The 12,634-nt window shown below is 36.9% G+C and overlaps 1 protein-coding gene across 6 annotated transcripts in view; it reads right to left on the reverse strand.

The window, feature by feature from the left end:
- The window catches only part of LOC145662721 (inverted formin-2-like), a 435,970-nt gene that overhangs the window by 28,216 nt on the left and 395,120 nt on the right, over positions 1–12,634 (reverse strand). For all 6 annotated transcript variants that reach the window (XM_081728580.1, XM_081728579.1, XM_081728583.1 and 3 more), the window contains 3 exons: positions 11,165–11,337; positions 6,290–6,369; positions 2,469–3,844 (listed from right to left, as the gene is read on the reverse strand). In XM_081728580.1, coding sequence (XP_081584706.1) covers positions 2,469–3,844; positions 6,290–6,369; positions 11,165–11,337 — 1,629 coding nt within the window. The remainder of the gene's footprint in view (positions 1–2,468; positions 3,845–6,289; positions 6,370–11,164; positions 11,338–12,634) is intronic.

The raw sequence follows: 12,634 nt of genomic DNA on the forward strand, positions 1-12,634 counted from the left end.
GGGCTTGCCAAACAAAGTGGGTACTCCTCAAAGAAATCAATACAGAGAAAGTGAGGCTCCTTCCAACCTCAGGGCTAGAGCGCAATCTTTTGCTCGCGTGGTTGCATTTTCCAATCCTACTTTGAGCCCACGGCCTCAGATTCAAGACCCTTGTAGTTATTTTCCTATTTTTCCCACGTGGGACGATGTCCCGGCAGTAGTGGGACATGTTGAAATTTGTTCATTAGCTACATGTTGATATCAACACAGATATTGCCACATTTCAATATTGATGATGCGATCCCACTAGTGACATTCATTTAGTTTACCCAGTTTCTTACTGAGGCCATTGAACAATTTCAACTTGGACTCAGTTGTTGCATCCTTATTGGTATGCAACCGTGCACATCATATTGCATCGATTTGAAGGAATATTATTGGTGAATTGGCAATGGCTTTCATGTTCTTGACGCTAATCCTTACATTTCCGACGCTTTGAACTCACGTTTACTGAGTATGAGTGCGTTTCTGGACATTTTTCGTTAAGTGTTTCCAATCACGTGAATCACCCTGCTTCAACTGTTATGCTCTACCGACACTCCAGATGTCTTTCTAGAACATTTGGGTACAAATTCGCTACAATCAATACTCAGAACGTCACTGTTGGCCAACATCCGTACCTGGCGATTATGCAACCACACACAACGGGTATAAAGGTGTCCGCCATTTTGTATTTGTTCCAGATATCGACTTAAGACAAACGAATTACTGTTACCTGGTAGAAAGCCTATCAATTCATATCCATTTAGACCAAGTTTCATTTGGCAGATTATCCGAGACTCCCTACGTTCCTTTGGGGAATCCCTTGCGCGTGCACGGCAGAGTTGTGAAACATGCAAAATTCAATAGAGCAGGTATGACTTCTTCAGTGAATTTTTTACCCGCCCTCTTTATGTTGGATAGTTTCCGAATTATTGGCGTCCGAAAATAATTTTCCCACGCTTTCGGCACCTTGTAGATCTGAAACTATGTCCGATAGCAGAAAGTTGAAGAGAACTTTTTTTCTTGTCTCAGTGGCAGGAGTCACCTCCCGAGAGTTGTAACACTTATTTTGCAACACCCGATATATATATATATATATATATATATATATATATATATATATATATATATATATATATATATATATATATATATATATTTCTAGCAAACCAAAATAAAAAAGTATATTATAAATATTTAATTCTTGTAAACAATTCAAGACTGGCTTGAGTACGAAATACCAACTGCCTGAAGTGGCGCCGCGTAGCGTACTCGTAAAGGCTCTCGACTTCGGTAAGAAGGGGCACTCGGTCGAAAAACTATAAACAGCTTTTTCAGACCAGTCATCCTGAATGAGATTTTCCTGAGTTTTCCTCATTCACACCAGGCAAATGGGGCCGGGGTGGTACCTAACGTAGGTCCCAGGCCGCTTGCTTCCTTCCCCAATCCTTTCTTCCTTCTCTTTCCCTGAATAGTGTATTCGTCGATGGACGTCATCCCTGAAAACGTGACGGGCTAACATGGCCAGATGCCGAAAGCCCAGAAATCTAAATCCTAACCAACTGTCTGAATTTAATGAATTAAGTCAGGGTTGTTTCCAAAATCTAATCCGGTTTGTTGAGACTTGCTCAAAATTAATCAGACATACACGTGGAACCTCCAGACAAGGAAGTACGGAAGGCATGCGGACTGCATTCTGTATTTCCATATACAGTAAGAAAGACTATTTACATTTAGTCAACCACACTAAGTCTACACTTCAGTTCTCGACTTACCGTTCGATCACAACTTGCATAAGTCGAGAAGAGGCAGAGCCTTCAAGGTTGACTTGACTTCAACTACCACAAGGAGAACAATGTAAATGCGTTTTCATATCAACCTTTTCTGACAGTTTCAGATTCCTTGCTTCGTATCTCAAGCATAGCCTTGATACACGTTATAAGTACAACTAATGAAATTAAAACCTCTTTAACACTCAATTATTAGTTTCCTATTCAATTCATTTTTGTCAATCTCTCGCAATAGTCTGTGAGAAAGCAGTCAAAGATTTAGGAAGACTTAGAACATACAATCAAGGCTTCAATTCTTAGTTGGCACTTAGTATTATTCACAGAATAACATAATATATATATATGCACAACTACGCTTGTCCTGAAAGAATATGAAACTGTGAGTGAGTGCTTGAACCCCCTATTCTGTGTACGCCACTGTACCACTATGAAGTTAAATCATTTTAGATTATAGAGATTATACTACAATATAAGTTAGCATTAGGCTCAAAAGACTTTAGGAAACGTAGAAAGTAAAAATGGTAAAACTAAAAGCAATTTTAACTGATTTTATTATCTTGAATGTTAGACAATGAAAACTAAACAATAGTGACATCTTGCAGTCTGTTTAGAATTTTAACTTTCAAATTAAACTATAGAAAACATAATAATATTTACCTATCAGCTGTCCCGGAAGTTTTGACCAATTCAAAGTCTTCATTTTTCTTTTGGGTCTCGGTAAAGTGTTGCACAAAGGATAACCTACTGGATTCCAACCTGAAGGAAGTTTATAAGGCAAAGAATGCCTTGACGAAGAATTGAGATATTCTACCATCTCAGGCTGTAATTGCTCATTATTTGCAGATGTTCCATGATGGTTAGTCACTGTGGATTGAAATAGTGGCGGCGGAACTGCAGAGTTCGCGAGAAATGGCGGAGGAGGAGGAGGTGGTGGTGGTGGTAAGGTACTTCCTGGAATTGGTGGTGGAGGAGGAGGTGGCATAGTATTTCCTGGCATTGGTGGTGGTGGAGGAGGAGGTGGCATACAATTTCCTGGCATTGGTGGTGGTGGTGGAGGAGGTGGCATACAATTTCCTAGGACTGGTGGTAGTGGAGGAGGAGGTGGTGGTATATAATTTCCTGGCATTGGAGGAGGAGGAGGAGGAGGTGGCATAGAATTTCCTGACATTGGTGGTGGTGGTGGTGGAGGAGGAGGTGGCATAGAATTTCCTGGTACTGGTGGTGGTAGAAGGGGTAGTACAGAATTTCCTGGCATAGGTAGAGGAGGAGGAGGTGGTGGTATGGAATTTGTTGACATGGGCAATGGAGAGGGTGGTGGAATAGAATTTGTTGACACTGGTAGTGGAGGTGGTGGTGGTATAGAATTTCCTGGCATCGATATTGGAGAAGATGGTTGTATAGGATTTCCTGGCATTGGTGGTAGTGTTGATATTGAACTACCTGATGGTGGCAAATTGGTTAAAGAAGATTGTATTGGTGAAAAATTTTCAGGTGTTAGAGGTAGAATAGAGGTTGATTTATTACATTCTTGAGGTGTCGAATGTTTTGGAGATATACAATCTACAGAAGTCCGAAATTCTAACGAATCCTCAGATGATGTAATTTTTGCTGATGATTCACTTTTCTGAGGCACAGGAGAATATTTTGTTACAGATAAAGGGTTATTTTCAGCAGTTTCTAAAACATGGAAATCACTATTTGTAAGTATGCACTGCACTGCTACATCCTTTGTTGAAACACAATAAGATGACTGGAAACTCTCGTTTGCTATTCTTGAGGAGTTGTGTCCACTATTCACTGAACTGTCTATGTAATCACATGAACAAGACTTGCAGATTTCAGTGACTTGAGATTCCGTTTGGGTACTGCTAGACCTAGATCGTTTGTAAAATGTAGTTCTATGCTTTTTCGGTGTTTGAGTTGACTCACTTCTTGTTTTTCCAGGAAGCTTTTTAATGTTGCTAGTAACTACCATCAACGAACCATCAAGAGCTCGCGTAGTGATTTCTTCCAACAGTTCCCACATTCGATCGCTACAAACAATGTAAAGAAAAACAAAATTTAATCTACAAAATCAACGATGACAAATTTTAAAATATTAAATGGATATATTTTCTCAAATTAAAAATTTACACCGTAAAAGGATTTAAAAGATAAAATCGCCGATGTGCTATCATGAATAAAAATTCCTTTATTTGAAATTTACACGTGTTGTTCGTTTAAGTGGAAATTCTTCACTCGGAAAATACTTGCAGAACACTGAATTATTTCACAAAAACATTATCTCACTCCTAAAGACGAGAGGAATAAATTAGATATATAAGGAAATGAAAAATCAGTCGGTAGAGCATGTCTAAGCCAAGTTACGGACAGTTCAGCAAGCAACAAGTATTTCATCTCTCTTGGAGTACAAAACTTAAGGACGAAATAGAGTAACCAAGTATTGCGTAGTCGATGGAAATGAATGAAAGCCATGCAGCACGTTACGAGAGGTCTCAGACTTTTACACAGCAAGACGTTGCACAGCGTGACTGTAGCGCCGAATGTGTCTGCATTCCCAACACAAAGTAGTTGAATGAAGTTGACGAGACAATGTGTCAAGAACTAATAAGGTACATTGTTGGTGGTGTTACTCATAACATGATCCGAAGATAATAAATGTAGGTGACTTCATACGGAGAAGAATCGTCGGAAAACTGGAAGGACGACGAAGTGTGACGAGCGTGACCCAGACCTTTGCACTTCCACAGCTCTGATTCACGTACATGGAAAATATTCCGAAACAGAGAGAATGCTGTGCGAAGAAGAAGTGGTGGTCGATTACGGTCAACTTCAGTAGAGGACGACCGTTACATTGTGAAACCAACAAGAAGAGACCGACGTCAAATAGCGAGTGCAATTACAAACACATCTAAGAGAACCTCAAGCCACCCCATCTTGCGCTCCACATTGGCATGGCGACTCCGTGGGTGTGGCCTCGTTGCCTATATACACTGCCATTCTTTGACGGCAATTATGTTGTATTCCGACAACACCCACACATCGGTGGAACCGTTCCCGGTGACTGGATCAAGAAGGAGTGGATTCGTGTTCTCTTTTCTAATGAGACTAGATTCAATCTGAGTAGCGATTCTGAACGTACACTCATCTGAAAGGTGGGAACACACAATTAACCCAGAACACACTCGAATATCGTCATTTTGGTGATGTATTGTTCTTGTGTGAGGAGGCATAATGTTGTATGGCATACTGAGTTCCCAATTTTTGAACGTACACTCACCGGTCAACGTTATTGTAACACTGTACTCCTTCACGTGCGTTTTTTCAGAGTCGCACTAGGACCCAGCTTCTTTATGGATGATCATGTGTGATCTCATCAAACAGCACAGCACGGAGGGCGGAGCTCTTGGAACAAAAGGATATTTGGCGAATGGATTGGCCTGCAAATACCCGTGATCTGAACCCCATGTAACATGTTCCGGATGTTATGGGGAGACTCCTTGCACCACGTCCAGATGAAACAAGGTCGATTCAGCAACTGTCAACAGCGCTGGTGGAGTAATCAAACTCTATATCACAACAACACATTGCCAACTTTGTAAGCAGCATAGAGGCACATTGGAGAGCAAGCGTCGCTGTCCATGGTAATCACACACCTTTTAAAGACCATTTCACTACTTATGTAATGTTAAGGAAGGGGGAAGAGGGGGCTCATCATGGCTCGCAGTGCTTTCTTTGTAAGTTATTTCCTCTTTATATATAAAAGTGCCATTTTCGTTTTTCTAATCACAGTTTCTTTCTGTTGTTTTCTGTATTATATTATAGCACTGCTTTATATATATAGTTTAAGTTTCATCAATATACCAACCGTTTGGATGCCAAGTAGCCTAACTTCAAAACTGAAAATTTCTAGGAATGAAATTTAAGTTCAATATCTCATGAAGAATTCATATTTCTGTTATATGACCACAAAAAACAATAACTTTGGAGTTTATAGTTTTATAATTTACTGTTTACAGTTTTTTTTTTAAGAATATGTTCCCATCCATAGAAGTGAATGAAAACATTAGTCTTTATTGTTGTTGTTTGGAGTTAGGCCACTTGGTATCCACGCAGTCCATATGCAATTTGCAACTGACACATGTGGAATTAATTTTGTCCTTAAGTTTTGTACACCAGTGTATATAGGTACGTACGAACAATGAACAGAAATGCAGATTTTATTTTATTGAAATAACTGATTATAATAATTTCACTAATAATTTAAAATTCTCAACAACAGGTTATTTCTTTTATTTTATATACTCAATAATTACTAGAATTTTTAATTGATTCAGCTTCGCGTAGTACTGGTTTATAACGTTGTGATCAAAATAAAAACTATTGCTTTATTTACTATAAACAGTTATTTAAAATTTCAAGTAAGACAATTAGTTTCCTTATACCCATACCTATTTAAAAAATATTCATATATTTACCTATTTGGATTCGACGGGTCAATTTGGGATAAATTTTCCAAAACTATATGGAAAGGTAACGCATGTGGAGAATTATATACCTAAGACGGAAAAAATAGTATTAATTTATATATAACACTTACTGGGTAACAAATACACTAATATAGGGGTATATATTTAGTAAGAATCTAATAGAAAAAAAAATTAAAAATCTTTACTTCAATATATATATATATATATATATATATATATATATATATAGAGAGAGAGAGAGAGAGAGAGAGAGAGAGAGAGAGAGAGAGAGAGTAGATACATATAGGTAGATGTAACTCTCTTAGGAAACAAGCCATACAAGGTTGACGAAAGCAATTTCTTTACTGGGTACAAGTGACAAACAGAGACCTACACAGCATTCTAATACAAGGTGGTGTGACGAAATTAGACAGCACTGCGGGTATCATGGAAACGAATTATCAAAGGTAGATGGTTGTCAGAAAGTATTGGAAAGACTTTAATCTAGACCTTAATCGTTGATAATGTTATGTATGAGTTAGGTTGATTTTGAGTTTAACGTCCCTTTCAGCAGCGAGGCTATGAGACGGGACCTACTGATTAACGTGAAACCCGAACCACATGAACTCCGCTGAGAATCGAACCCGGGTCTCCCACGCCAAAGGCGCGTGCACTAACCGCTTAGCCACGAAGGAACTCAATGGTATGTATGACTTTCAAATACAAATGACCCTCACCACTACACTCACGTAATTCTAGTTCTCATTCTTGATATCTGAACATTTGAGATTAGAAATAAGCGCTTATACCTTGTTCTGAGAGATCATGTTTAATCCTGTAGCTGTAAGAGTTTCTAAAAACAAAGATAGTTAAACTAAAATTTACTGTTTCTGGATATAACTAGGTAAAATGTACTGTTTTGTCTGAGTATAACAAACTGTTCTGCGAACTAGAAATATTTTAACAACCGGTTCTAGCGAACCGGCTAAATAGCACCACTGGTTGTCATATTGTAAACTAAAAGATGTGATTAGTTTGATTTTTTTCTAATGTATCATCATTCCTTAATAGATATGACTGTATACACACATACTCATACAAGCTTTCGTACGTATTTAAACACAGAAAAAAAAAATACTTATCTTCACAGAACTCATTTAATAACATTTCTTAGTAAACAATTATAAAGATGCAACTTCAACCAGAGTATGTTAAAAAGTTAGGCGACTTATTGAAAATTCTTGTATTTACTACTAAGTATACAACTTTCACTCATAACTCAATCTAATACCGAAAGGAAAAATCAAAAACTACTCATTCGCAATCAAATCTTTTAAATATCAACAGGGATCGAGTGCAGGAATGTCAATTGTAAAATTAACAGAATAAAATATCATCTTACTAACAGTGCTTTCCTAGAAACAAGTACAGTTATAGTAGCTCAGTAATCTGTGATTATCACCAGGTTAAAGGTAAAATGGTAAAAATCTCAGCCAAAAATTACGTTGATATTAATATACAAGACAGACAAAGAACACCTTAAAAAATATTGCACTTATAAAAACTGCAACCTGATGTGTCTAGATGCACATGACGTATTTAAACTTAAATATTACAGGAATACTATTTATATAGTAGTTTAGACACGTTAAGTTGCAATCTTTATTAAGTACTATACTTTTAGCTTTTTCTCCCCCGTCTACGTTCTACAGTTTCACTGTAACTTTTGTGTTTCTAAACACTTTCCTGACGATAAAAACAGATAAATGTCTACAAAATCAACTGAAGTTTTACATGTTCATTGGAAAACTGTGAACACAAGGTTTTATTTTATTCTGTTTTAGTTTTGTTCACAAGGAAAGACTCACATTGTATTGCTTATGAACTTCTACTGTTTCATAAACTAAGAAATTTCCGTTACTTTGTAGTCGTCTTTTAAGTCTCTTGCATATGATGATTCATGAACTTAAAATGCCAGCGAAGAAATTCATGAGACACCTTGCTATTTGTTGACATTTGATGCTCAATCTCTTACAATGCTGATTTGAAATAGTCTCAGAAAACGCCTTAATTTATATTATCTTATTACCATTAGCGGTGTAATAATAGGCATTGTTTTTGGCAGAGGTATTCTTCTTCTTCTTCTTCTTCTTCTTCTTATTATTATTATTATTATTATTATTATTATTATTATATCAGAAAGTTACCCTGAGCACACACAAAATTAAGGTGAATTAACCCGTTATCTCAGAGTTTAAACCCAAAGAATAGGCCCATTGGGAAGCCTAAAAAAGAAAGCACGCCATGTTACACGAAAATAGGGCATTTTCTATTAAAGACATAGCTATTATTTTGTTTTAAGGCATGGTGAATTCACCCCATTGCCCCTGACTGATTTCAGCCGCAAGTAGTAGGCTCCTCTCTGAAGTCTCAAAGTACATGGATGTTTCAGAAAAACTTTGGTAAGTTTTATGACGACATCGTTAAATGTTTAAGATGAAGCATTCAGTTCCTTACTTCTCAATTTATCTCCAAGTAATAGGGGTAATTCTAAAATTTCAGAGTCATGTTTCATAAAATTGAAGTAATTTTTACTATTTTTTTTTTTAATAGATGTAGTAAATCAAACTCCATTACTCTTGGCACATTTGAATTCTAAGCAGCAATGGTGGTGATTGGGAATCTCAACAAAAATATGCACTACATTTCTTGAAGGTTTTTTTTTTTTTTTTTTTTTTTTTTTTAGTTTTAATCAAAAATAACGTTATAATTACAATATGTATAAGAACAAATTTCCAAAATAGAATTGATTTTACTCTTATTCTGAATAGTTCCAAGCCCACTGAATACATTTAATTCTTAACTCACAAAAACAACAACTGAAATTTCATTAAAATTAGACGACCTTTACGCAAGTTACTGTACAAAAGAGACATACAAATGAATATTGAATTGAATGGTTGTAGTTCCCTTACACTAGACTATTATTGTTTATCGTTATCTCCAGAAATTAGTTTTATTATACTAATAGCATATATTACCCGCTTCGCTGGGTTGAATTAAATAATTTAAATGCACAATGATATTGCTAATTTTCGATCATTTTTATGTATGTCACCCCTCCTCATCCGCAAGAACTATAGATTCAACACTAATATCGGTCAGTTTTGACCATATATATATATTTCTCCTCTCCCCCAAGTGGCGGAGCTGATTTTGTATTTAAAGTGAATCGGAAATGTCACTGTTCATCTGAATGATCCCGAAAACTATTGATTAGACGCTAATATTAGTCATTTTCGATCATTATTATATATAGACCCCCTCCCCCACCTCCGTGCTGCGGCACACGGCATCAGAAACATCACTGTTAATCTCAGCTACTCCTAAAACTATGGATTCGATACTAATTTAGCCATTTTCGATCATTTTTAAATGTTCATCCCCCTCCCCTACGTTGTACCCTCCACTTCCCCAACTATCAGACCCCGAACTTGGATTGAAACAGCATCAGAAGTGTCACGGTTTCTCTCATCGACCCCGAAAACTATGGATTCAACACTAATATTGGTCATTTTTCATCATTTTTAAAATTTCTCCCCCCCTCCCCTACGTTGCATCCTAAAAGTGAATAGCCTAAGTAATCCCTGCCCCTAAACTCATGTATGTTGAAAATTTGATTGGGGTCGGTCGGGTGGTTCAAGAGTGATGAAGTCACAAAGACAGTCATTTTTATTTGGATTTTTTTTACACACACACACACATTATATATATATCACCCCTCCCCCTCCTCTATGTTGGCTTATCAAAGTGAAACGATAAAAATCACCCAAGGCCCGACTCTCATCTATGTTGAAAATTTGATTGAGATCGGTTGGGTGGTTCAAGAGTTATTAGGTTTTATATATTTTTATATATCTGTCCCCTCTCCTCCCCCTACCTAAGGTCTACCGTCAAAGTGATATGGTAAAAACCACCCCTGGTCCGAACTTCATCCATATTGAATTTTTTATTTTTTTTAAAGATCGGTCGGGTGGTTTAAGCGTGATGAAGTCACGAAGACAGTCACTTTTATTTTTACTTTTTTGAGATACATCTCTCCCTCCCCTTCATTGCACTGTAAAAGTGAAATGAAGAAAACATCCCAGGCCCGAACGTTATCTATGTTGAAAGTTTGATCGAGATCGGCCGGGTGGTTCAAGAGATTAAGAGTCACAAACATAGTCACTTTCAATTTTATAATATAGATTAACTTAGGCAGGGACAATTTATTTCCAGCACAAATGACTGAAGATTAATCATTTTTTTAGGTGAAGGCATGTGCCGCTACACAGGCAATTTGGTTTTACTATTATGTAATCACAATTATCGTAAATATTCAATTCTCGTAAAATTTCTTCCATGACTGGCAAGTTACTAGCCACAAACTCAGAAGCTTAATACACTAGCCTCAGCTAGCTCAGCAAAACTAACTTGTTAAGTTTAAGTTTAGCATCCCTTTCAGCAGCGAGGCTGTATGAGACGTGAATCTAGTGATTAACGTGCAATCATGCAATCCGAACCACATGAGCTCCTGCCGGGAATCGAACCCGGGCCTCCCACGCCGAAGACGCGTAAGCTAACCGCTTAGCCATGAAGGAGCTCAGCAAAACTTCAAATAAATCAAAAGAAAGGGAACAGGGATTAACTTGCAAAAGTATTGAAATATCCACTTACTTTGTGCTTCTCGTACATCTGAAAATGTTTGATAGATTTTAATGCACAGCAATCTATATTAAAAGGGGTCTGACATATTCCTGAAAGGAGTTGTTTTAATGAGAATGAAACTTTTAAATTCACATGATCTTCGTGAAAGTATCAGCGAATATTTGAGAAATACATTACCTTTTCGAATATTATTTGGAACAGCTGATGATGTGTTTGATGCATAAGATCTTCACTTACAGCCAGCTGTTCCTGGTCGCCATGATGATGTGAATCGAACACATCAATTTGAATTTGAAGGTCTTCACTCTCTTCCTCTCGTAAAGAATTCAGTACTTTTTCTAAACCCAGGCCTAAAATGATCGTTATATTGTAAATATAATTGTGCACATCAGAGTACAAGAATACTTTCCATAAAAAAATAAAATAAAATAAATTAAATTAAATTTTAAAAAAATAAAAATAAAAAAAAATAAAATACAAAGGAAGTTTGAAAGAACATGACATGTAACTATCGCAAAATAAATATTTTTACGAAATAAATAGATGGTACATACATATAAATGCCATATAACTAGTCTACTGTCGTTAATGGGTTTTCTTGGTCTCGACAATTAAGGCTATATATTAATACATACGTGGAACGATCAAAAAAGTTTTTGCTCTCGCACAGAGACAGACAGTAGAGCTAGAAGTTGAAAAATGTCATGTTGTTTGTCCCTTTCCCTCATAGTCACCGTGCAAATAACACTTCACTAAATGGTTTTCCAACTTCTACAACCATTCTTTGTAAACAAATAAATAAATAAATAAATAAATAAATAAATAAATAAATAAAGTATCACACTGGCTCAACACCTGTGGTTGATAGTGGAAACGACCTTAGCATCCCAAGAAAACCAACATTTTTGTCGGCTGATTCAGTAGTAAAAACGCTTTCGGCAGGTATTTTTGAAACGAAGTCTGACGGCGCGAAGTCAGGGAAATATGGCTGAGGCTGGTAACCAAGGCTTTGTACAACATTTAATGTTTCCTGGACTTCGTGAGTGGGACCACTATCAACAAACAGGATATCTTTATTGTGTATGCCACAGTGCTGTGCCTTCAGAGCGTCACGAACTTTTTGCAGCAGATCCTAGTCACGCTAAGACAGACTGAGAATCCGTGAGGATTACGGCCAGATAACTAAGAACATTGCTTTCTTGCCAGAACGCTCCACAGGAGCCTTTTGGTTGAGACAATGGGAATGCTTCCACGGTTTGTTGGTAACTTAAATTTCTGGATTATGGTGCACAATCAACTCTTTGCAGTTTCTGGAAGAGGTCTGAGGAAAATTCAACACTTCGAGGTCATACCTCCTTCTAGACGTCAAACCTTCAAATTCCATGTGACGTACAACAGAATAGTATCTTCAGACATGGGTATATTTATTACACAAGTTTCATACATGCAAATCAACACACTCCATACGAGGGTGAAAACTTATTGATCACTCCACATATATATAACTGAGTATTTTAAATAACTTCATTTAATACAGGAAGCAAATAAAACTTCCATGAATTTAGTATAGGTTTCTGAATATACGGAATGTTCTAAAACTGACGCCCACGAATTACAAAAACTACGGTCAACGTGAAAATGCTGTAC

This window comes from Thermobia domestica, chromosome 10 (assembly GCF_964235325.1).
Source record: "Thermobia domestica chromosome 10, izTheDome1.hap1.1, whole genome shotgun sequence".
In the NCBI taxonomy this organism is placed as follows: domain Eukaryota; kingdom Metazoa; phylum Arthropoda; class Insecta; order Zygentoma; family Lepismatidae; genus Thermobia; species Thermobia domestica.